Source organism: Gadus morhua, chromosome 21, assembly GCF_902167405.1.
Source record: "Gadus morhua chromosome 21, gadMor3.0, whole genome shotgun sequence".
Classification (NCBI taxonomy): Eukaryota; Metazoa; Chordata; class Actinopteri; order Gadiformes; family Gadidae; genus Gadus; species Gadus morhua.
Window position 1 is genome coordinate 2,705,962 of NC_044068.1, and position 24,833 is coordinate 2,730,794.

The 24,833-nt window shown below is 52.1% G+C and overlaps 1 protein-coding gene across 3 annotated transcripts in view; it reads right to left on the reverse strand.

Moving 5' to 3' along the window:
• mdn1 (midasin AAA ATPase 1) overlaps nucleotides 1-19,320 on the reverse strand; it is a 55,117-nt gene extending 35,797 nt beyond the window's left edge. For all 3 annotated transcript variants that reach the window (XM_030344643.1, XM_030344642.1, XM_030344639.1), the window contains exons 1-26: nucleotides 19,212-19,320; nucleotides 18,744-18,895; nucleotides 17,786-17,964; nucleotides 16,777-16,985; nucleotides 16,194-16,340; nucleotides 15,622-15,763; nucleotides 15,257-15,391; nucleotides 13,916-14,054; nucleotides 12,794-12,926; nucleotides 12,429-12,559; nucleotides 11,763-11,901; nucleotides 11,319-11,433; nucleotides 10,663-10,923; nucleotides 9,865-10,062; nucleotides 9,325-9,533; nucleotides 8,899-9,021; nucleotides 8,423-8,620; nucleotides 7,500-7,607; nucleotides 7,172-7,360; nucleotides 6,703-6,792; nucleotides 5,651-5,914; nucleotides 4,340-4,604; nucleotides 3,581-3,740; nucleotides 2,467-2,583; nucleotides 1,974-2,182; nucleotides 1,473-1,621 (exon numbers count right to left, since the gene is read on the reverse strand). In XM_030344643.1, coding sequence (XP_030200503.1) covers nucleotides 1,473-1,621; nucleotides 1,974-2,182; nucleotides 2,467-2,583; nucleotides 3,581-3,740; nucleotides 4,340-4,604; nucleotides 5,651-5,914; nucleotides 6,703-6,792; nucleotides 7,172-7,360; nucleotides 7,500-7,607; nucleotides 8,423-8,620; nucleotides 8,899-9,021; nucleotides 9,325-9,533; nucleotides 9,865-10,062; nucleotides 10,663-10,923; nucleotides 11,319-11,433; nucleotides 11,763-11,901; nucleotides 12,429-12,559; nucleotides 12,794-12,926; nucleotides 13,916-14,054; nucleotides 15,257-15,391; nucleotides 15,622-15,763; nucleotides 16,194-16,340; nucleotides 16,777-16,985; nucleotides 17,786-17,964; nucleotides 18,744-18,829 — 4,095 coding nt within the window. In that variant the 5' untranslated portion in view covers nucleotides 18,830-18,895; nucleotides 19,212-19,320. The remainder of the gene's footprint in view (nucleotides 1-1,472; nucleotides 1,622-1,973; nucleotides 2,183-2,466; nucleotides 2,584-3,580; nucleotides 3,741-4,339; nucleotides 4,605-5,650; nucleotides 5,915-6,702; nucleotides 6,793-7,171; nucleotides 7,361-7,499; nucleotides 7,608-8,422; nucleotides 8,621-8,898; nucleotides 9,022-9,324; nucleotides 9,534-9,864; nucleotides 10,063-10,662; nucleotides 10,924-11,318; nucleotides 11,434-11,762; nucleotides 11,902-12,428; nucleotides 12,560-12,793; nucleotides 12,927-13,915; nucleotides 14,055-15,256; nucleotides 15,392-15,621; nucleotides 15,764-16,193; nucleotides 16,341-16,776; nucleotides 16,986-17,785; nucleotides 17,965-18,743; nucleotides 18,896-19,211) is intronic.
• Between the last annotated feature and the right edge of the window lie 5,513 nt (nucleotides 19,321-24,833).

Consider the following 24,833-nt stretch of genomic DNA (forward strand, 5'->3'; position numbering starts at 1 on the left):
TTAGGGAGAGGGGGAGGGGGTTAGGGGGGAGAGAGAGGGAGAGTTAGGGGGGAGAGGGAGGGTTGGGGGGGGAGAGAGAGAGGGTTAGGGGGGAGAGAGAGAGGTTTAGGGTAGGGGGGAGAGAGAGGTTTAGGGTAGGGGGGAGAGAGAGGGTTAGGGGGGAGAGAGATGGGTTAGGGGGGAGAAAGGGAGGGTGAGGGGGGAGAGAGGGAGGGTTAGGGGGGAGAGAGAGAGTTATACCCTGACAGTGTTTCCCCCAGTAAATGTCTTAGTCAAGGTGGTCAAGGAGCGGGGGGGGGGGGGGGGGGGGGGGGGTGCATTATTGATCTTTATTTTTACACCTGATGGAAGTATGTTTTCTTTCCCTACGAGAGTTTTCTACTTTGTTAATGCATAATAATTAAAAAAAAAAAAAAAAAAAAAATTGATAATTTCTTTTATTTATTTTATATACATTGGTAGTCAAGGCGGGGCCCTATTGTTGATAAGGCGGCCGCCTTAACAATACAGTGCTGGGGGAAACACTGCCCTGAGCTGGGGGGAGGACTGGGCACCGTGGATCAGCTCTATCTCCGCTCTATAGTCTCTCAGCTCCGTCTCTTACCCTCTGGCTCTATAGTGTCTCAGCTCTGTCTCCTACCCTCTGCCTCTATAGTGTCTCAGCTCTGTCTCTTACCCTCTGGCTCTATAGTGTCTCAGCTCCGTCTCTTACCCTCTGGCTCTATAGTGTCTCAGCTCTGTCTCTTACCCTCTGGCTCTATAGTGTCTCAGCTCTGTCTCTTACCCTCTGGCTCTATAGTGTCTCAGCTCCGTCTCTTACCCTCTGGCTCTACAGTAACTCAGCTCTGTCTCTTACCCTCTGGCTCTATAGTGTCTCAGCTCCGTCTCTTACCCTCTGCCTCTATAGTGTCTCAGCTCCGTCTCTTACCCTCTGGCTCTGTCTCTTACCCTCTGGCTCTATAGTGTCTCAGCTCCGTCTCTTAACCTCCGGCTCTATAGTGTCTCAGCTCCGTCTCTTACCCTCTGGCTCTATAGTGTCTCAGCTCCGTCTCTTACCCTCTGGCTCTACAGTAACTCAGCTCTGTCTCTTACCCTCTGGCTCTATAGTGTCTCAGCTCCGTCTCTTACCCTCTGCCTCTATAGTGTCTCAGCTCCGTCTCTTACCCTCTGGCTCTGTCTCTTACCCTCTGGCTCTATAGTGTCTCAGCTCCGTCTCTTAACCTCCGGCTCTATAGTGTCTCAGCTCCGTCTCTTACCCTCTGGCTCTAAAGTGTCTCAGCTCCGTCTCTTACCCTCTGGCTCTATAGTGTCTCAGCTCTGTCTCTTACCCTCTGGCTCTATAGTGTTTCAGCTCCGTCTCTTACCCTCTGGCTCTATAGTGTCTCAGCTCCGTCTCTTACCCTCTGGCTCTATAGTGTCTCAGCTCTTTCTCTTACCCTCTGGCTCTATAGTGTCTCAGCTCTGTCTCTTACCCTCTGGCTGGCCGGGCTGCGCTGGCAGAGGGAGTAGGCGGCTCCGCAGGCGTACTGCAGGGCGCTGGGCAGGTCCACGCCGCGCTGCAGCTGGCTGCCCAGCAGGGCGGCGCCGGAGAGCAGCGTGGCCACCGAGGAGGTCGGGGAGTCTGGGGAGAAGAAGACCGGTTGGACTCAGAGGTAGCCACATGCTAGTCCGTGGCTAGCACGTAGCCAGATGCTAGCCCCTGGCTAGCTGGTAGCCACAGGCTAGTCCCTGCTAGCATCCGACACACCAATGACATAGTTAATATCATGTAGAAAGGACTAACAAGACTGAGGAGAGCTATTCAGTCTATCTGATAGTCGGACTAATGAATAGAATGAAAACAGTGTTCATACTAAACATCGTGTAATGTTTGACCTGTTTGATGACATCTGGTATTCAAACATTAACTTTTAGCGCATTTAGCATTAGTCAGAAGAAACAGTAACCCTAATAATTATATGAATGAGTGGTACCCCAGATGGCGGTCTTGATGCCCTTGTGGATCTCCAGCAGCAGGTCGCACACGCAGTCGCCCACCACCCCGGCCGTGTGCAGCAGGCTCTTGATGTCCAGCAGGTCCCAGCAGACGCCCTCGTGCTCCCCCGGGACGTAGATCTCCACGCCCCGGTTCCTCATGGCCCGAGAGATCTCCCCGTGGGACGGGTCCATGGTGAGGAACAACCTAAAGAAACAGTTTATAAGTTATAACTACAAATGTTCCTGACATGTTATAACTCCACATGTTCCTGACATGTTAAAACCAAACGTGTTACTGACACGTTAAAACCAAACGTGTTTCTGACATGTTATAACTCAAGATGTGTCCGACATGTTATAACTCCACATGTTTCTGACATGATATAACTCCACATGATTCTGACATGTTATAACTCCACATGTTTCTGACATGATATAACTCCACATGATTCTGACATGATATGACAGGTTGGGGGCGTGGCTTCTCACCTGAAGTTGGGGTGGGGTGTGACCTTGGGCGTGGTCCCGTCGATGACGCCCCTCTCGTTGATGGTCAGGCAGCCCCCTGGCTCCAGCAGAGCGTTGAGGCGGTCCAGCACCGACGGGCTGCACAACACCACAGAGGACAACACAACACGGTGAACGCACAACAACACACAACACGGTGAACGCACAGCACAACAACACAACACGGTGAACGCACAGCAACACACAACACGGTGACCGCACAGCACAACAACACAACACGGTGACCGCACAACAACGCACAACACGGTGACCGCACAACAACACAACACGGTGAACGCAAAACAACACCACAACACGGTGACCGCACAGCACAACAACACAACACGGTGAACGCACTACACAACAACACAACACGGTGAACGCACAGCACAACAACACAACACGGTGAACGCACAGCAACACACAACACGGTGACCGCACAGCACAACACAACACGGTGAACGCACAACAACACACAACACGGTGACCGCAAAACAACACCACAACACGGTGAACGCACTACACAACAACACAACACGGTGAACGCACAGCACAACAACACAACACGGTGAACGCACAGCAACACACAACACGGTGAACGCACAACAACACACAACACGGTGACCGCACAACAACGCACAACACAGTGAACGCACAACACCACAACACGGTGAACGCACTACACAACAACACAACACGGCGAACGCACTACACAACAGAGGACAACACAACACGGTGAACGCACAGCACAACACAACAACACAACACAGTGACACAAAACACAATACGCTGAACGAACACCACAGTGAACGCCCAACTAAACGGGAACGCACAACACAACACATGAAAGCACAACACAACAACACACCATAACACAAACGCACAACACAACACAACATGGTGAACGCACAGCACAACACCACAGCACAAAACGCTGAACGTTGACTGGCTGGCAGGGTTGACTCCGCCGCCGGTGTGTGGGTGCATTAATACGCGTATGAATGGGTGAAGGTGAGGCAGTATCGTGCAGCGCTTTGAGCAGCCGCTGGTTAGCACAGCGCAGGAAGTGAGCGGGGGGGCACTTCCTGGGCGTCACCTGCAGAAGTTGACGTTGTCCATGAGCAGCCAGTCCCCGGCGGTGAGCGCCTGCACCAGCATGCCGTCTAGCCACTCGAAGCCCCCGTTGGTCCAGCCGTCCTCCAGCTGGGCCAGCCGCTCCTTCAGCAGCGTGAACTCCATCTGCAGCTTGGACATGTCTGGGGGCGCAGGGGTCACGGGTCAGCGAGGGGTCACAGGGGTCACAGCTCAGCGAGGGGTCCCAGGGGTCAGTGAGGGGTCTCAGGTCAGCGAGGGGTCAGCGGGGACCAGGGTCCTCACAACAGCACGTCAAGAGCTTGGTGTCGAGCTACTGAGGTATGTAGCATGTATCGTCATGTTAGCATGTAGCATTATGTGTGCAGCGATTAGCTACTAGCATGTATCAAGTAACGGATACCTGGGGAGTCCTTGAGCTTGGTGATGAGCTACTGTTAGCATGTAGTGTTATCGTGCTAGTGGCTACCTGTGAAGACCTTGAGCTTGGTGTTGAGCTTCTGTTAGCATGCGTTAGGATGTAGCGTTAGCGTTCTGGAGGCTATCTGTTAAGACCTTGAGCCTGGTGTTGAGCTACTGTTAGCATGTAGCGTAAGCATGCTAGTGGCTACCTGTGAAGACCTTGAGCCTGATGTTGAGCTTCTGTTAGCATGTATCGTTAGCGTGCTAGCGGCTAACTGTGAAGACCTTGAGCCTGGTGTTGAGCTACTGTTAGCATGTTTTAGCTTCCGTTAGCATGTAGCGTTAGCTCGCTAGCGGCTACCTGTGAAGACCTTGAGCTTGGTGTTGAGCTTCTGCAGCAGCAGGATGATGACCTCCAGCTTGTTGAGGGCCTCCGCCGTGACCACTCCCCCGGAGCGCTCCAGCCCCGCCTCCTTCAGCCAGCGGCGGAACAGCCCCCAGGTCTTCAGCAGGAACTCCGTGTCCTGCACGCCCACGTCCAGCGACATCAGGCCCCGCCGCGTCACCATGGCAACCACGTAGTCCACGTTCTCCAGCACCTGCTGCCACGGCCGCATGATGTCCACCTGGTAGGGAGGGGGGGAGGTTAGCACGGGGCTAGCATCAGCGCTAGCCCTAGCATCAGTGCTAGCATCAGCGCTAGCCCTCGGGTTGGTCCTAGCATCAGCTCTAGCTCTAGCCCTAGCATCAGCGCTAGCATCAGCGCTAGCCCTAGCATCAGCATCAGGTCTAGCCCAAGGGATGGTCCTAGCATCTGCACTAGCATTAGCACCAGGGATGGGCAAAATGATTATTTTCCGGGAACTAGTTCTTTCAGTTCAGTTCACTATAAGGATTCGTTTATTTGATTCGGTCGTTTTGATTCGTGCGTTACGTCAGATTACGTCTTAAAAAAAAAAAAAAAAAAAAAATCTTTTTATTATTATTATTTTAATAATATACGGCGGTACCGTAATATTCGACGGTACCGCCTTGTCATTGGTTTACCCAGGTGCCATTGAAACACCATTGCTACCTCTCATTGGCTGAATCTTTGAGAACGTTGTAGACTCAATCAATATAAGTCGCGGCGAGACGAAGCTCTGTTCGTTTGTATATTTTATTTACGTGACCATATTTTTGGTTGATGTTTAAAAAAAAGAATCAAAGAACCAGTTCTTCTTGTTTTGGGGAACCAGTTCTTGTCGTTCACGTTCGGGATTCGTTCGTTGTAACAAATCGGTCGCGACCGACACATCCCTAATTAGCACTAGCCCTAGCATCAGCGCCAGCATCTGCGCTAGTCCTAGCATCAGCATTAGGATCAGTATCAGGTCTAGCCCAAGGGATGGTCCTAGCATCTGCACTAGCATCAGTGCTAGCCCTAGCATCAGCGCTAGCCCTAGCATCTGCACTAGCATCAGCGCTAGCTCTAGCATCTGCACTAGCATCAGCGCTAGCCCTAGCATCTGTACTAGCATCAGTGCTAGCCCTAGCATCTGCACTAGCATCAGTGCTAGCCCTAGCATCAGCACTTGCATCAGCACCAAGTACAACATACACTGAAGTGCGTAGGAGGGATGCGGGGCTGTGGGGTGTGGGGGTGTTGGTGTGAGGGGGGTCCGGGCCTCACCTGCTCGAAGCCGCCCAGCAGCTCGGTGGTGTCCATGGCGCTGTTCATGGCCATGACGCGCAGCCGATGGCCGGTGAGCAGGGCCAGCAGCCGCACCAGGCTGGTCTTGCCGCTGGCGGTGGGCCCGACCAGCACCGACATCCAGCCCATCTCCACGCACTTCATCAGGGACTCCAGGGGCCGCAGCGCCTGGTGGGTGATGGACAGGGGCGGGTCCAGGGTGGCCGGGGCCCCCCCGCTGCGCTGGAGGACCGAGAAGCCCACCTGGGGGGGGGGGGGGGGGGGGGAGGTTCTCATTAGGAATCAATATGTTGGAGATTCAGTCAATGATAATTCAGCTTAGCATGCTACGTCTTAGTTAATGATAATGTAGCTTAGCATAGCAGGCTACGTTTTAGTTAATGATAATGTAGCTTATCATAGCAGGCTACGTCTTAGTTAACGATAATGTAGCTTAGCATAGCAGGCTACGTTTTAGTTAATGATAATGTAGCTTATCATAGCATGCTACGTCTTAGTTAATGATAATGTAGCTTAGCATAGCAGGCTACGTTTTAGTTAATGATAGTGTAGCTTATCATAGCAGGCTACGTCTTAGTTAATGATAATGTAGCTTAGCATAGCAGGCTACGTTTTAATTAATGATAATGTAGCTTAGCATAGCAGGCTACGTCTTAGTTAATGATAATGTAGCTTAGCATAGCAGGCTACGTTTTAGTTAATGATAATGTAGCATAGCATAGCAGGCTACGTCTTAGTTAATGATAATGTAGCGTAGCATAGCAAGCTACGTTTTAGTTAATGATAATGTAGCTTAGCATAGCAGGCTACGTTTTAATTAATGATAATGTAGCTTAGCATAGCAGGCTACGTCTTAGTTAATGATAATGTAGCTTAGCATAGCAGGCTACGTTTTAGTTAATGATAATGTAGCATAGCATAGCAGGCTACGTCTTAGTTAATGATAATGTAGCGTAGCATAGCAGGCTACGTTTTAGTTAATACTTAATCCAACACAATAACAGAAGAGAGGCAGAGCCATGCGGACCGACCTGCAGGTTGAGGGGGGTGATGTGGAACTCTCTGGACCGGGCGTACGGCTCGAAGTCCGCCCCGAACACCTTCCTGAACACACACAGCACCTGGGGGGAGACAGGCATCAGCACAGGGGTACATCCTGAACACCTGGCCTTCAGCAAGGGGGTGCCCCCTGAACACCTGGCCTCACCTGGCCAGTCTTTAATGATGATTGGCTGTATGGAACATTGACCTTATCTTCCTTAACTAATACATTGAATCCATCATTATTACGTTAGCCTTGACAGACATCCTTCAGCTAGTGACGAGAACGTTTGGGAACGTTTAAGGTTCAAGGTTTATTACAAATAGTTTTACAGTACGTCTGAGACGGCCGGCCAGACATACTGACACCCAGACAGTCAAACATAGTCAGTCAGTAAGGGGGTCAGCCAGTGAGCCAGCCTGAGTCAGTCAGTCAGTCAGTCAGCCCCCCTCCGTTACCTGTGCCTTGTCGGCCTCGGAACGCATGCGGTCGGCGTAGACCAGACCCACGTGCTGCCCCGGGTTGAAGAAGCCTGGCGATTGGTCGGCCTGCATCAGCTGACACCAGCGGAACATGTCGCGCAGGTTGAACTCCCAGGGGCCCCCTCTCTGACCCCACTTCCTCTCCACGCTCACTTCCTGTACCAGCTGGGAGCGGCGCGAAGGACAAATTAATTAAACATACAGAATTTGGAACAAATACAATAAATATGATTAAATGTAAACGCATCAAATGTGTTGGTTGACAACATTGCATGTTTCCAGCACTTCCTGGACGTGGTCCCACCGTGTGGCTGAACTCCACCATCTTGGAGATGATCTCCTTGTCGATGTTGGGGAAGATGGCGTCTCCGATGAACTCCATGTCTCCGCTGGTCAGCTGGTCCACGAACACCTGGAGACAGAGGAGAGACGCAGGTCAAGATAATGACCAGCTAGAGACCAGCAGGTCAAGATAAAGAACAGCTAGAGACCAGCAGGTCAAGATAAAGACCAGACCAGCAGGTCAGTCTAAAGACCAGCTAGAGACCAGCGGGTCAGTCTACAGACCAGCTAGAGACCGGCAGGTCAAGATAAAGAACAGCTAGAGACCAGCAGGTCAGTCTAAAGACCAGCAGGAGGTCAATACTTCGGTACCTGGATGAAGGACTCTATTTTAGATGTGTATATCAGAGTACTCCCACAGCACTACTACTGTATAACAGCAGTACTACCACAGTACTACTATTGTATATCAGAGTACTCCCACAGCACTACTACTGTATATCAGAGTACTCCCACAGTACTACTATTGTATATCAGAGTACTCCCACAGCACTACTACTGTATATCAGAGTACTACCACAGTACTACTACTACTGTATAACCACAGTACTACCACAGTACTACTACTGTATATCACAGTACTACCACAGTACTACTACTGTATAACAGCAGTACTACCACAGTACTACTACTGTATATCACAGTACTACCACAGTACTACTACTGTATAACAGCAGTACTACCACAGTACTACTACTGTATATCACAGTACTACCACAGTACTACTACTGTATAACAGCAGTTACACAGTACCACAGTACAACTACAGTACCTGTGTGAAGCAGTTGAGAAAGGACTTGTACAGCCCCTAGTTTAGATGCGTATATCTACAGTACTACTTAGAGTAATACTACAGTACTACTACAGTACTAGTACTCGTGGTACCTGTGTGAAGCGGTTGAGGAAGGACTTGGGCAGCCCCTTGCGCCCGCCCCCCTGGGTGAAGGGGTTCTGGCAGCCGAAGATGCGTGTCTTGTGGTGCTGGACCTGGAAGCTCATCCCCAGCTCGGGGATGTAGATCTCAGCACGGTGGTCGAAGCAGGCGTTCAGGCCCTCCAGGACCGACTGGGAGGCCAGGTTCAGCTGCAGGGCAGGACACGGGTCAGCAAACAGACAGACAGGCACATGGGTCAGCAGACAGACAGACAGACAGACACATGGGTCAGCAAACGGACAGACGGACACTCGGGTCAGCAAACAGACAGACAGACACACACACACACACACGGGTCAACTTACAGAAGATACACAAAAAAAAACACACAGGTCAACGTACAGAGGAGAGGACACACAACGGATCAACGTACACACACACACACACCCACACACACCCACCCACAAACACACACACCCACACACACCTCGTCCAGGACGATCCAGTGTCCGGCCTTCAAGGCGGCCAACAGGGGTCCGTCCCTCCAGGCGAACTCCCCCCCCTTCCCCCCCTCCACTGGGAGGTCCGTCCCGAACAGGTCCGTCACATCCTGCAGGGGGAGAGAGAGGGGGGGGGAGAGAGCGGGGGAGAGAGAGCGGGGGAGAGAGGGGAGAGAAATGAGATGAGACATTTGACATGGGGAGCGTTTTTCACCCACTAGGAATATTAGGAACGAGGGGAACAAACGAGACACAGCCATTTAAAATAAAGTATTAATAAACTAAAACTATACTAGCACTATAGTAAGACTCCTTACTCGAGACATCGTCGCTAAAACACTAAACATGGTCAAATAACGTTTCTCAGGAAGTGTCTTTGATGAGACAGAGGAGTTTTTAGGAGTTGGACCCACGGTCTGCTCTGACAGGTTGATCCGGACCAGGTGGTTCCCTGAGGCCTGGGCCAGCGCCCCCACCAGGCTGGTCTTGCCCACGCCGGGGGAGCCCTCCAGCAGCACGGGCCGCTGCAGCTTCAGGGCCCTCAGGAGCCGCTGGGCGTTGACCGCCGTGGTGCCCGCCCCCATGGCGTAGTCCGCCAGGCTGCGGCCCTCGCTCTGAGGACCTGGGTGGGGGGGGGGGGGGGCAAGGAGAGGGGGGTGGGGGTCAGAGACGGAGGGTCTTGTAAGCATGTGATCGCACAAGCACGGTCGCGTGGGCACATGCATGCTCCTTGACGTGCACTGACTCGCATACATGCACGTAGACACATGTGCACTCTCACATGCACTACCTCACATACACGCACGTGCACTCTCACGTGCACTACCTCATACATTCTCACGTGCACTACCCCCCATTTACTCTCCCTCACGTGCACTACTTTACATGCACTACCTCCCGTGCACTCCTTCCCCTTCACGTGCACTCCCTCCCTTCCCTCCCGTGCCCCAGACCTAGGGCGATGTAGAAGGGCTCGATGCCGAAGAAGTCGTCCCCCCACTGGGGCTGCCGGGGCAGGCCGGTGTCGTAGACCCGCAGCGCGTCCAGGGCCTCCTGGTCCAGCGCGCTCATCTTCCCCAGCCGCCGCCGCAGGAAGCCCAGGCAGGACCGCCGCGCCAGAGCGGCCTGGTCCGCACAGCCCACCGTGGTGCCTGGGGAGGGGGGGGGGGGGGACAGAAAACGTTTTGACACTGCCAAATATGTGCGTCTTATGCCTGGCTAAATAGTTCATCGGGGTTTGGAGCCTACACTCTTGAATCATGAAAAAATAAAAACATTCGGAGTATGCAAATTCTTCTAAAGAGGTCTACTCTCTCCGCCTTCTACAGTGAACCCAGAAAGCCGGCTCCGGGACGGAGGGGGATTTTACCCCCTCGGTTTTACACAGGCAAGACGGTGAAATTGCAGGGTGGGCCAAGCCGCGACCGTAATGGCTTGACAGTGTAAACATGCCTAGAGATGGAGAGAGAGAGAGACAGAGACAGAGACACAGAGAGACAGACACAGAGACAGAGAGAGAGAGAGAGAGACAGACACAGAAAGAGACACAGACAGACAAGAGACAGAGACAGAGAGAGAGAGAGAGAGACAGACACAGAGACAGAGACAGAGAGAGTTCTTACCATCGAACCACAGTGATCTCTTTCTAGGTCCTCTGTCCTCCAGCACCCTTCACTCTTTAACCTCGGATCCGCTGCCCCCCTCCCCCTCCCTCCCTCCTGCCCCCCCTCCCCCTCCACGCTGCCACTCACCTGAGCCCAGGCCGTCCACGTACACCAGGCAGGCGGCGTGGATGAAGGCGGTGACCGTGTCGAGCCGCAGGTCCCACTCCACCTCCTCGTCGTCCTCCGCCGCGCCCATGGTCATGAAGCCGTCCTCGTCGCGCTCGCACACCGTGTTCAGGAAGTGCACCCAGGACAGGACGTCCCGCACGCTCAGGATGCAGCGCCGCCCGAAGTCCTGGCGGGTCAGCCAGTCGATGAAGTCCAGCATCAGCTCGCCCAGGTCCCCGCCTGGTCCAGGGGCGGAGTATTAGCATTAGCCACCTAGCCCCTTAGCATTAGCCAACTAGCTCCTTAGCTTCAGACCCCTAGCTCCTTAGCTTCAGACCCCTAGCTCCTTAGCATCAGCCCCCTAGCTTCTTACCATCAGCCCCCTAGCCCCTTAGCAAGAATCCCCTAGCACCAGCCCCCTAGCTCCTTAGCATTAGCCGCCTAGCTCCCTAGCATTAGCCCCCTAGCATCGGGCCTTTAGCCCCCTAGCATCAGGCCTTTAGCTCCTTAGCATCAGCCCCCTAGCTCCTTAGCTTCAGCCCCCTAGCTCCTTAGCATTAGCCCCTAGATCCTTAGCATCAGCCCCCTAGCCCCTTAGTATTAGCGCTGTGAGCCCCTTGTTGACTGGGCGCTACCTTCCAGGGAGAGTCCGGCCCGCAGGTTGTGCTGGACGATCTGCAGCAGGTCGGCCCGGCTGTTGCTCTGGGGACACCAGATCTCTGTGAAGCGGTTCCTGAGGGCCGGGGACAGCTGGGGACAAACACACCAGGGTTAGCACCCCGCTACATGCTAGGCTACAACTCAGCTAAAGCAGAGCTAATGGCAAGCGAAAGAATTAAATGTAAGCAGGAAGTAAGTGACGACAGAGCTGACTAAGCTAGCTCCACAGGGGGTGAATGTGATGACAAACCGGTGATGATCAATAAAAATCAGCAGGGGCTCCCATTGGACCCTCATGTCCCCACAAAGTAATACATTCACTTTGACACATCTGATCATAACCACACACACAAACCAAGTACTAAACACACACGCTCAGAAGGTAACACACACACACACACACACACACACACACACACCTCCTTCTTGCCGAAGTCGCCCCCGGGGTTCATGGTGGCCACCATGCGGAAGGCGCGGTCGGCCGTGATGAGCTCCACGTCGCTGGAGTCCCCGCTGCCCTTCTCCGCCAGCACCAGGGAGCGCTCCGTCTCCAGGACACTAGACAACAACAAGACCGTCAACAACAACAACAACACAGTGAACAACAACAACACAGTGAACAACCAGGGAGCACCGTCTCCAGGACACTAGGCAACAACAAGACAGTAAACAACAACAACCACACAGTCAACAACAACAACACAGTGAACAACCAGGGAGCTCCATCTCCAGGACGCTAGACAACAACAATACAGTAAACAACAACAACACAGTCAACCACCAGGGAGCTCCGTCTCCAGGGCACTAGACAACAACAATACAGTAAACAACAACAACAACACAGTGAACCACCAGGGAGCTCCGTCTCCAGGACGCTAGAGACAACAAGGCCAGAACAGATGGTGAGTGAGTTTGTTGTGGTGTTGTTTTGTATGTGTGTTTCTGTGTGGTGTTGTTGTTTTGTGTGCGTGTCTCTCTGTGTGTTGTTGTGTTGTGTCTCTCTGTGTGTTGTGTTGTGTGTGTGTCTCTGTGTGTGTTGTGTGTGTGTCTCTCTCTGTGTGCGTGTGTGGTGTGTGTGTGTGTACCTGTTGAGCCTCTCCAGCACCGAGTCGTCTGCGAGGGAGATCTCGTCCAATAGGAACACTCCTCCCTGCTTCATGGCCTGGACCAGCGGGCCGTCGTGCCACTCGAACAGACGGCCGTCCTCCGCATCCCTCTGGGGGACGGACACACACACACACACACACACACACACACACACACACACACACACACACACACACACACACACACACACACACACACACACACACACACACACACACACACACACACACACACACACACACACACACGTTTTAGGAGGTTGGTCTGCAGGCATCATCTCCTTTCATGAGCGAGAGAGAGCGAGAGCGAGAGAGCGAGCGAGCGAGAGAGCGAGAGCCTGTACCTGGTTGGTGTGTCTCACGGGCCGTAGCCCCCCCAGGAAGTCGGACGTCTCCATGTGGAGGTGACAGTTGAGGGAGAAGAACTTTTGGGCCGCGAGCGCAGCGAACAGCTGGCAGATGGTGGTCTTACCACATCTGGACACAGATAGGATAAGGTAGGATAAGAGAAGCAGTGTTAAGATAAGGAGCCTTAAGATACGATAAGCAGCCTTAAGATAAGGTATGATGAGAGAAGCAGCCTTAAGATTAGATAAGGTATGAAAAGATAAGCAGCATTAAGATAAGGTATAGTAAGAGGAGCGTTAAGATAAGGTATGATAAGGCATGATAAGCTTTAAGATAAGGAGTGATAAGCGTTAAGATAAGGGGTGCTAAGAGTTAAGGTAAGGGGTGCTAGGCGTTAAGGTAAGGGGTGCTAAGCGTTAAGGTAAGGGGTGCTAGGCGTTAAGGTAAGGGGTGCTAAGCGTTAAGGTAAGGGGTGCTAGGCGTTAAGGTAAGGGTTGCTAAGCGTTAAGGTAAGGGGTGCTAGGCGTTAAGGTAAGGGGTGCTAAGCGTTAAGGTAAGGGGTGCTAAGCGTTAAGGTAAGGGGTGCTAAGCGTTAAGGTAAGGGGTGCTTAGCGTTAAGGTAAGGTATGCTGAGCGTTAAGGTAAGGGGTGCTAAGCGTTAAGGTAAGGTATGCTGAGCGTTAAGGTAAGGGGTGCTAAGCGTTAAGATGAGGGGTGCTAAGCGTTAAGGTAAGGTATGCTGAGCGTTAAGGTAAGGTATGCTAAGCGTTAAGGTAAGGTATGCTAAGCGTTAAGATAAGGGTGCTAAGCGTTAAGGTAAGGGGTGCTAAGCGTTAAGATGAGGGGTGCTAAGCGTTAAGGTAAGGTATGCTAAGCCTTAAGGTAAGGTATGCTAAGCGTTAAGGTAAGGTATGCTAAGCGTTAAGATAAGGGTGCTAAGCGTTAAGGTAAGGGGTGCTAAGCGTTAAGATGAGGGGTGCTAAGCGTTAAGGTAAGGTATGCTGAGCGTTAAGGTAAGGTATGCTGAGCGTTAAGGTAAGGTATGCTGAGCGTTAAGGTAAGGTATGCTAAGCGTTAAGGTAAGGGGTTCTAAGCGTTAAGGTAAGGAGTGCTGTTACCCGGTGTCCCCCACCAGCAGGACCGACTCCCCGAAGTGCAGGGCGCGGCCCACCAGCACGGCCAGCCGCCGCATGCCCGCCGTCCACACCACGTGGCGGAACTCCTCCGGGACCCCCGCGATGCTGTCGATGAACGGACCTGAGGGGAGACACACCTTAGAGCTCCGGACACACCTGAGACCACTCGACACACCTGAGACCACCTGACACACCTGAGACCACCTGACACACCTGAGACTACCTGACACACACCCGAGACCACCTGACACACCTTGAGACCGTCCGACACGCCTGAGACCACCTGACACACCTGAGAACACCTGACACACCTGAGACCACCTGACACACCTTAGAACACCTGAGACCACCTGAAACCACCTGAATCCACCTGACACACACCTGAGACTACCTGAGACCACCTGACACACCCTGAGACTACCTGACACACTCCTCTGAGCCCGTCCTCTGAGCCCGTCCTCTGAGCCCGTCCTCTGAGCCAGTCCTCTCATCTTACGTTTTGGTGAACTCACTCCCCACCCTCTTGTTTCCCATCGTATCTCACTCCATCCAACCCTGTTTCAGGTTATACATTTCATCTTGCCCCATCTTAGGATAGATAATGTATCTTGCCTAAATTTGTAAGAAATCGTATCCTATCCTAAAGTGTTTGCAGCTTCTTTATACGGTCTACGACGCCGTCTTGAGTGTCTGTAGTGTCTGGGGCGTCTCTATAGTGTCTAGTATCACTAGAGTGTTTCCGTAGTATCTCTGTAGTGTCTAGTTATCACTACAGTGTGTCCGTAGTATCTCTGCAGTGTCTAGTATCACTAGAGGGTCTCTGTAGTATCTCTGCAGTGTCTAGTATCACTAGAGGGTCTCTGTAGTATCTCTGCAGTGTCTAGTATCACTACAGTGTGTCCGTAGTATCTCTGTAGTGTCTAGTATCACTAGAGGGTCTCTGTAGTATCTCTGCAGTGTCTAGTATCACTAGAGTGTTTCCGTAGTATCTCTGTAGTGTCTAGTTATCACTACAGTGTGTCCGTAGTATCTCTGCAGTGTCTAGTATCACTAGAGGGTCTCTGTAGTATCTCTGCAGTGTCTAGTATCACTAGAGGGTCTCTGTAGTATCTCTGCAGTGTCTAGTATCACTACAGTGTGTCCGTAGTATCTCTGTAGTGTCTAGTATCACTAGAGGGTCTCTGTAGTATCTCTGTAGCGTCTAGTATCACTAGAGTGTGTCTGTAGTATCTCTGTAGCGTCTAGTATCACTAGTGAGTCCGTAGTATCTCTATAGTGTCTAGTATCACTAGACGGTCTTGTGTCTGTAGTTTCTGTACTCACTGAACTGTCCGGTGACCTGCTTCTGGGAGAACAGGGTGTCTGGGTTGACGGTCCTCTTGAAGTGCTTCTCCAGGATGGACAGGATGGTGGCTTCCTCTTCGGGCTTCCTTACACGGCCAGCCAGCAGCATGAAGCCTAAGGGAGGACCAACATCATCACTCACTAGAACACACTACTAATCACTATTACACACTACTACTATCAGCCAGCAGCACGTAGCCTAGAGACAGACAGCACCACTCACTATCACACATTGCAACCCACTACCACTCACTATTACATACTAATACTAATTCTTAAGCCCACAGTGAGAGACACACTCTCGATATGGGGGCGGGACTACAGTGCAGAAGACGACCACTAACCATCGTCGGCCAAATGCTGCAGCCAATCGCGCGACTCGTCAGTCTGCTCCTCCAGCCTATAGCGGTCGGCCCAGCGGAACAGGTCCCTCAGCGTGATGAAGCCGTGCTTCCCAGCGAACACCGAGGAGCCGCGACGCAGAGACTGGAGAACAGGGAGCGGTTAATGGAACAGAGGACAGGAAAGGGATCACACGGACAGGATGTGGATCACAGGGACAGGATGTAGATCACATGAACAGGATGTGGATCACATGGACAGGATGTGGATCAAATCAACAGGATGTGGATCAAACTGAACAGGATGTGGATCAAACTGAACAGGATGTGGATCACATGGACAGGATGTGGATCAAATCAACAGGATGTGGATCAAACTGAACAGGATGTGGATCAAACTGAACAGGATGTGGATCACATGAACAGGATGTGGATCACATAAACAGGATGTAGATCACATGAACAGGATATGGATGACATGAACAGGATGTGGATCACTTGATATGATCCCCATATCTAAGCAAGACGAACCCATCAACCCAAAGAGCCGCTCCAGAACCATGTGAGGAGCTCACCTGGAGGTCCTGCATGACCTTCACCAGCTTGGAGCAGTAGGACGGAGGCAGGCTGCATCTCTGGTGGAGGATGATCTCCAGCTCGTTGCTAGGCAACTCGTCAAAGTGGAGCTCCACAAATCGGTTGCGGAAGGCCCGGGACAGAACCTGGGAGAGAGGGACGGGTTCTGAGTCACAGCACGTTGGGGACGGACGGCAGAACATCGACCACCACTTCAACCACATAACCCGTGAAGCACGCTTCTCCCCGGACTCTGACCGGGGATTCACTTCTTCTGTGTAAAGTGTCAACAAAGACGCTCTTTGTAGCACATTGTATATTTCGTATGTTTTTCATTCATATTTCTGCCCTATACTGCTGCTATGACCCACGTACAGGTGTGTCATAGCAGAAGTATTAATAAAACCATCTAAAGTTTTGACAAATTCAGACGAGGTTCTATCGGTTTACATTCTAAGCCGATAAAACAGTATAAACGTCCATGACGACTTCAACACCTCGACCAACAGACGGCGTTTAGAAGCGGTCCAAACCGGTTCTAAACGCTCCACCCCGAGACCCCCTCAGACACTCCCCACTGACCTTCCTGCCGCCGTAGAGCCCCGGGGGATTCTGGGTAGCGAAGAGCATGAAGCGGGGGTGGGCCTTGATGACCTCCTGCGTCTCCGCCACGAAGAGCTCGCGGTTGTCGTCCAGCAGGCGGTTGAGGGCCTCCAGCACGTCGGTGGGGGCCAGGTTCAGCTCGTCCAGGATGATCCAGTAGCCCTTCCTCATGGCGTCGATCAGAACGCCTGCGCACGCACGCACGCACGCACGCACGCACGCACACACGCACACACACACACACACACACACACACACACACACACACACACACACACACACACACACACACACACACACACACACACACACACACCGAGACCTGGCTTAGTGAGGACACCTACACCCAGTGGTACTAACTAAGTGAGGACGCCTACACACACACACACACACACACACAGTATGAGACCTGGCTTAATGAGGACGCCTACACAACAGTGTGATACTAATTTAGTGAGGACACCTACAAAACAGTGTGATACTAACTTAGTGAGGACACCTACACAACACAGGGTTATACTAACTCAGTGAGGACACCGAGAAACAGAGTATGGTAATAACTTAGTGAGGACACCTACACTCAAACAGTATGAGACCAGACTTAGTGAGGACACCATCTACACACACAGCGTGATACTAACTTAGTGAGGCCACCAACACAACACAGTGATACTAACTTAGTGAGGACGCCTACACGACACAGTGTGATACTAACTTAATGAGGACACCTACACAAACACATACAGGATTATATTAGCTTAATGAGGACTCCTACACACACACACACACACACACATGCACACACACACAGTATGAGACCTGACTAAGTCAGGATGCCTAGACAGCACAGTATGATTCTAACTGACTTTATTTATTATTACCCTAACTTAGGGACTCACTTTCCCCCAGGAAAAACGAAGCCTAAGAATACAAACTAAGCTAAGCTATATGGGCTATGCTGTAGTGGCGGCGGGGTCAGGGGTCGTACCCTCTTTGAAGAGCAGCTTCCCCTTGTCGTCGGAAGAGTAGCAGCCGATGTACTCCTGGATGTCCGTGTGCTCGTGGTTGTTGATGCGGACGCACTGGTTCCCCGTGGCAAGGCCCAGCCAGCGGATCAGGCTGGTCTTACCCACCGAGGTCTCCCCCTGGATCAGGACCGGGTGACTCCTGCATGGGACACAGCCGTTAGGACCTTCATCACCTTTAGGAACTAGCCTTCATGACCTTTAGGAACTAGCCTTCATCACCTTAAGGAACTAGCCTTCATCACCTTCATGACCTAGCCTTCATTCCCTTCATGACCTAGCCTTCATTCCCTTCATGACCTAGCCTTCATTCCCTTCATGACCTAGCCTTCATTCCCTTCATGACCTAGCCTTTATTACCTTGAGGACCTAGCCGTCATCAACTTCCTAACCTTCATGACCGTCATGCTCAGGAGGTGGACTGCAGGTGGGCGGTGTTTGGGTTTAAAGGAACAGTCCGTAACGTTGACTGGGCGGGTTTAGAAGCTCTACTGCCGTCCAAATTCTTGATATTGGAAATTCATGATATTGGAAAGTCAAACATAACAGATTGCCCCGTGTTTCAGCGGGCCTCTGGCCATGGGATCCTTAGGTTGGGCAGAATCTAGTTCCATCTCTGTATCTCACTAGATATTTAATATCCGGCAACCCGGGGTACTGGTAGAAGGCTGAACCACTAAACACAGGCCATTACGGACCTATCAGAGAAGACATAATCGCTGAGGCATCGTCGTTGGAGAAGCCAGTATTTTAACGGAGTACGTTTCCTTAATCATCAAGTTATGATGCTGTAGAAGGACTTGAACCCATTAACGTCCATCTTTGCCAAAGCGCCTCAAGCACCCCTTTGAGAGGACAGTTGGGTTTTGGCGGGAAAGAGGGTGCAAGCGGCGGGGCCTTGGAGGAGACGGTTGTAATTACCCAGCAGACACCACTCTGACCAGGTCCCGCAGGTTGAGTTTGACGGAGTCGGTGAGGATGTAGGTGGGGTCCAGGGAGGGCTCCATCTCCCCCTGGGACACCCAGTACCCCTCCAGGGGCACGCAGGTCCGGCCCGTTGGCTCCGGGATGGGCTAAGGGACACACAGCACAGCTTCAGCACCACCACTTCCTGTCACACTTCCTGCTTCCTATTGACTCAGACTGGTCGAACGGTTTACTTTGATATGCATTTACACATTTACATGACACCTGTATTTCTACACACTAAATGTTGCAATGCCTTGTGAGAAATCATGGCTTACCAAACACATCAGTACGGTATTAATGAGGAAGTATATTTTATTTGGATATTTGTGAGGGAGTGAGTGAATAAGTGAGTGAGTGAGAGATTAAGTCAGTGCATGTTTTATATTTTATTTGTGAATGAATGAGTGAGCGTGTGTTCACCTGTCTGAGACACTTGGTGTTGCCCCCCAGGACGTACTGAGACACCAGCTTCTGGACCTGGGGGTGGGAGCTGCGGTCCAGCTGGGTCAGGGAAGCTCAGAGAGAAGCCTGCAGGGACAAAAACACCCTCAGTGGGGCCCCTATTGGCTGGAGGCCGGTACTACACCCTGACAGTGGCTCCGCGTTGACTGGAGGCCGGTTCTACACCCTCAGTGAGGTCCCTGTTGGCTGGAGGCCGGTACTTCACCCTGACAGTGGCTCCCTGTTGGCTGGAGGCCGGTACTACACCCTGACAGTGACTCCCTGTTGGCTGGAGGCCGGTACTTCACCCTGACAGTGGCTCCCTGTTGGCTGGAGGCCGGTTCTACACCCTGACAGTGGCTCCCCGTTGGCTGGAGGCGGTTGTTCTACACCCTTGACAGTGGCTCCCTGTTGGCGTGGAGGCCGGGTACTACACCCTGAAAGTGGCTCCTGTTGGACTCGGAGGCAGGCAGGGCTCTGCAGCAGCCTTCAACACAACGGGCCAGTAAACAGGACACTAGCAGTAGATTCAGAAGGTCAACCCAGCCCGTGTTTCACTCCTATTTCCGCTCCTTATTATGGGGTTGCTACTAGTTCAAACATAGTGGTGCTGCATTGACACTCGATATTTCTCTCCACTCCTACAAGCAGAAACATCAATTCAACTCGTCAAGATAAAACAGTCAGGAACTAACAACATAGACAAACAGTTGTCCAGGTTTAGGACCCCAGCCCTGTGGTGGACTGGTTCCAGCCGTCCAGCAGACGGAGACGGAGTGGGGGCCGGTGGACCTACCTCGTACAGGGAGCGCTGCATGTTGTGACAGGGGTTGAGGGCCACGTATTTGAGGGCCCGGCAGAGGGTCCGGAGGCTGTAGTGGGGCCGGTGGCCCGTCCCGTCCACCAGCCGGCTCTGGGCCTCCCGCCGGATGGCCAGGTAGAAGCTGGAGGAGCCGGAACACAGGGGGGGACGCATGGGGGGGGGGGGGGGGGGGGCAGAGACCACGTTAGGGGACAGTGGGGGGGGGGGGGGGGGCAGAGACCACGTTAGGGGACAGTGGGGGGGGGGGGGGGGGCAGAGACCACGTTAGGGGACAGTCGGGGGGGGGGTGGGGGTGGGGGGGGGGGGGGGGGGGGCAGCGTGAGGCTGGAGGACCTCAGCTAGAGATCAAACTAGAGATCAACTAGAGATCAACAACTAGCAGATCAACTAGAGATCACAACTAGAGATTCCCTAACTGAGATCTCAGCTACATCGAGATCCAAAAAGAGAGACCTCAACCAGAGATCTCAACTAGAGCATCATAACGAGAGATCTCAACTAGAGATCAATAACGAGAGATCTCAACTAGAGATCATAACGAGAGATCTCAACTAGAGATCATAAGGAGAGATCTCAACTAGTGATCATAACGAGAGATCTCAACTAGAGATCCCAAGAGAGAGATCTCAGCTAGAGATCACAACTAGAGATTCCCAACTAAAGGTCTCTGCTAGAGATCACGTAAGAGATCACAACTAGAGATTCTAACTAAAAGATCTCAGCTAGAGATTCCAAAGACAGATCTCAACCAGAGATCTCAACTAGAGATCACAACTAGAGATTCCCAAATAAAGATCTCAGCTAGGGATCAACTAGAGATCACAACTAGAGATTCCTAACTAAAAGATCTCAGCTAGAGATCCCAAAGACAGATCTCAAAAAGAGATCTCAACTAGAGATCATAACAAGAGATCTCACCTAGAGATCAACTAGAGATTCCTAACTAAAGATCTCAGCTAGAGATCCCAAAGACAGATCTCAAAAAGAGATCTCAACTAGAGATCATAACGAGAGATCTCAACTATAGATCCAAACTAAGAATCACAATGAGATCTCAGGGGATCAAACACACTGGAGACCTGTTCAGACTTTTCCAACAGTCCCCAAACTTTAAGGCGTTCTAAAACAGCCCCAAAACGCTTCAGACTGAGGTCAGAGATCCCTACGACATCTCGGCTAAATCAGAGTGAGATCTCTGGGAGATCTCAGGAGATCTGAGAAGGGAACCCGAGTGAGGCGGTGGTGCTGATGAGGTCTGACCTGATGATGCCTTGGGTGATGTTGGCGTGTGGGGGTTCAGCCCCTTCAGGTAGTCGCACACGAGGATCCGAAGATCTCCCTCATTCTCCAGCTCCTCCAGGTAGACCTCAGTAAATCTGCCATGGGACAGACACATGCCATCAAACAAAGTTCTCAAATCCACCACGTATTCTTATCATCATGAAAAAAAAAGGTATTGATATAGAATATTGTTTACTTTGTGTACTGTTTCAGTAAATAACTTTGATGGCAAAACAAAACCGCAGTGTGATACAGGTGTGTTGCCGACAGGTGTGTTGCCGACAGGCGTGTTGCCGACAGGCGTGTTGCCGACAGGCGTGTTGCCGACAGGTGTGTGGCCGACAGGTGTGTGGCCGACAGGTGTGTGGCCGACAGGTGTGTGGCCGACAGGTGTGTGGCAGACAGGTGTGTGGCAGACAGGTGTGTGGCAGACAGACGGGTGTTCCAGGGCTCCTCACCGGTTCCTGATGCCCAGGGGCAGGTTCCTCTTGCCCACGTCGGTAGCCGGGTTCATGCAGGCGAACAGTCTGAAGTCAGGGTGTCGCACCAGCGGCTCTGCAGAGAGCGGGGAGAGAGGGGGTCACACACCAGGACACACACCAGGACACACACCAGGACACACACGCCAAAACACACACCAGGACACACACCAGGACACACACCAGGACACAGACCAGGACACACACCAGGACACACACACCAAACTGTTCAGGACTTTGTTAATCTAGACTCAGAGTAAATTAGTAAAGTAAACAGCGTCTGTGATAAAGTAATGCAGGACCGCAACGTTCACGATTTACATCTGAAGAATATATAACCGAACACACCGCCTTGAATTTAAAGAAAAAAGGTTTAATCAAACTAAATTTAAAATACGTAACTTAAACAAAGTGGGAAGAAAGTGTTCTACACAGCGCTCTCACCTGTGTCCCCGCGGTCCAGCAGAACCAGGGACCCGGCGGTTCCTTCCAGAAGCCCACTCAGACACTCCAGGGTCTCCGGAGCCGCCAGGTTGATCTCGTCCAGAAGAATCCACTCTCCCTTCTTCACCGCCTGGGCCAGAGTCCCCTGAAGACAACAAACACACAGTGTGAACCATCACTAGTGAGGACTCTGTGGGACAGAGTCCCCTGAAGACAAGACAGACACACACACACACACACACACAAACAGTGAAAACCACTTTGTGGGTACACAAACAGAGTCACAGTACGAAGCGAGAAAAAATTGCTACAAACATGAACAAACAATGAAGATGTTATGGTTCACACATTATAGACAGGTGATCATCATCACGATGTACTGTGTCATGTTGTGTTGTGTCATTTAGCGCGTAGCGTCGGATGCTACGTCGTCTCCATGGTTACCTCGACGAAGGCGAAGACCATGGCCGACTCGCAGGCACGGATCTGCTGCTGGGTCTGAGTCAGCCTCACGGCCAGGACCTCCCACTGCTCCTGGAGCAGGGCAGCTGGGGGGGGGGCACAGGGACAGGTCAGTACACAACCACAGGGACAGGTCAGTACACAACCACAGGGACAGGTCAGTACACAACCACAGGGACAGGTCAGTACACAACCACAGGGACAGGTCAGTACACAACCACAGGGACAGGTCAGTACACAACCACAGGGACAGGTCAGTACACAACCACAGGGACAGGTCAGTACACAACCACAGGGACAGGTCAGTACACAACCACACACACACACACACAACCACAGGGACAGGTCAGTACACAACCACACACACACACACACAACCACAGGGACAGGTCAGTACACAACCACACACACACAACCACAGGGACAGGTCAGTACACAACCACACACACACAACCACAGGGACAGGTCAGTACACAACCACACACACACACAACCACAGGGACAGGTCAGTACACACACACCACACACACACACACACACACCACACACACACACACACACACACACACACACACACACACACACACACACACACAACCACAGGGACAGGTCAGTACACAACCACACACACACACACAACCACAGGGACAGGTCAGTACACAACCACAGGGACAGGTCAGTACACAACCACAGGGACAGGTCAGTACACAACCACACACACACACACAACCACAGGGACAGGTCAGTACACAACCACACACACACACACAACCACAGGGACAGGTCAGTACACAACCACAGGGACAGGTCAGTACACAACCACACACACACACACAACCACAGGGACGGGTCAGTACACAACCACAGGGACGGGTCAGTACACAACCACACACACACACTCTATCACAGGGACAGGTCAGTACACAACCACAGGGACAGGTCAGTACACAACCACACACACACACAACCACAGGGACAGGTCAGTACACAACCACACACACACACAACCACAGGGACAGGTCAGTACACAACCACACACACACACAACCACAGGGACAGGTCAGTATACAACCACACACACACACAACCACAGGTCAGTACACAACCACACACACACACACACACAACCACAGGGACAGGTCAGTACACAACCACACACACACACACACACACAACCACAGGGACAGGTCAGTACACAACCACACACACACACTCTACCACAGGGACAGGTCAGTACACAACCACAGGGACAGGTCAGTCCCCCCCCCCCCTCACCGTTGGACTTCTCCTGCAGCTCCTTGGTGAGCGCCGACTTGCAGACGTGGTCCATGAGCTTGAGCAGGTCGTGCCAGCGCTTGCCCCTGAAGCAGGTCTGCACGTGGCCCAGGAAGGTGAGGTTCTGCTTGCGGGAGTAGGTCTGGGAGAAGAGGTCCTCGAAGGCCTCGCGCAGCGGCAGCAGGATCAGCTTGTGGTCCACGGGCTTGTACCTACCGGACCCGGGGGGGGGGCTCCTGTTAGTGTCGCAGTGTGTCGTGGTGGTGGTGTTGGTGGTGGTGGTGGTGGTGGTGTTGGTGGTGGTGGTGGTGGTGTTGGTGGTGGTGGTGTTGGTGGTGTTGGTGGTGTTGGTGGTCTCCTACATTGTGTCGTGGGCTGGTGTTGTGATAGTATGGTTGAGTTGTGTATTGGTCGGTATAGTTGTGTGTTGTTGAGTTGTGTATTGGGCTGTAGAGTTGTGTGTTGTTGAGTCGTGTATTGGGCGGTATAGTTGTGTGTTGTTGAGTTGTGTTTTGGGCTGTAGAGTTGTGTGTTGTTGAGTTGTGTACTGGGCTGTAGAGTTGTGTATTATTGAGTTGTGTATTGAGCTGTAGAGTTGTGTGTTGTTTAGTTGTGTTTATGAGTTGTGTATTAGGCTGTAGTTTTGTGTGTTGTTGAGTTGTGTATTGGTCTGCAGAGCGGTGTGTCGTTTAGTTGTGTATTGGGCTGTAGAGTTGTGTTGTTGTGTTGTGTACTGTCTGCAGAGCGGTGTGTTGTTTAGCTGTGTTGTGTTGTGTATTGGGCTGTAGAGTTGTGTTGTGTACTGGTCTGCAGAGCGGTGTGTGTGTGTTCCCTCAC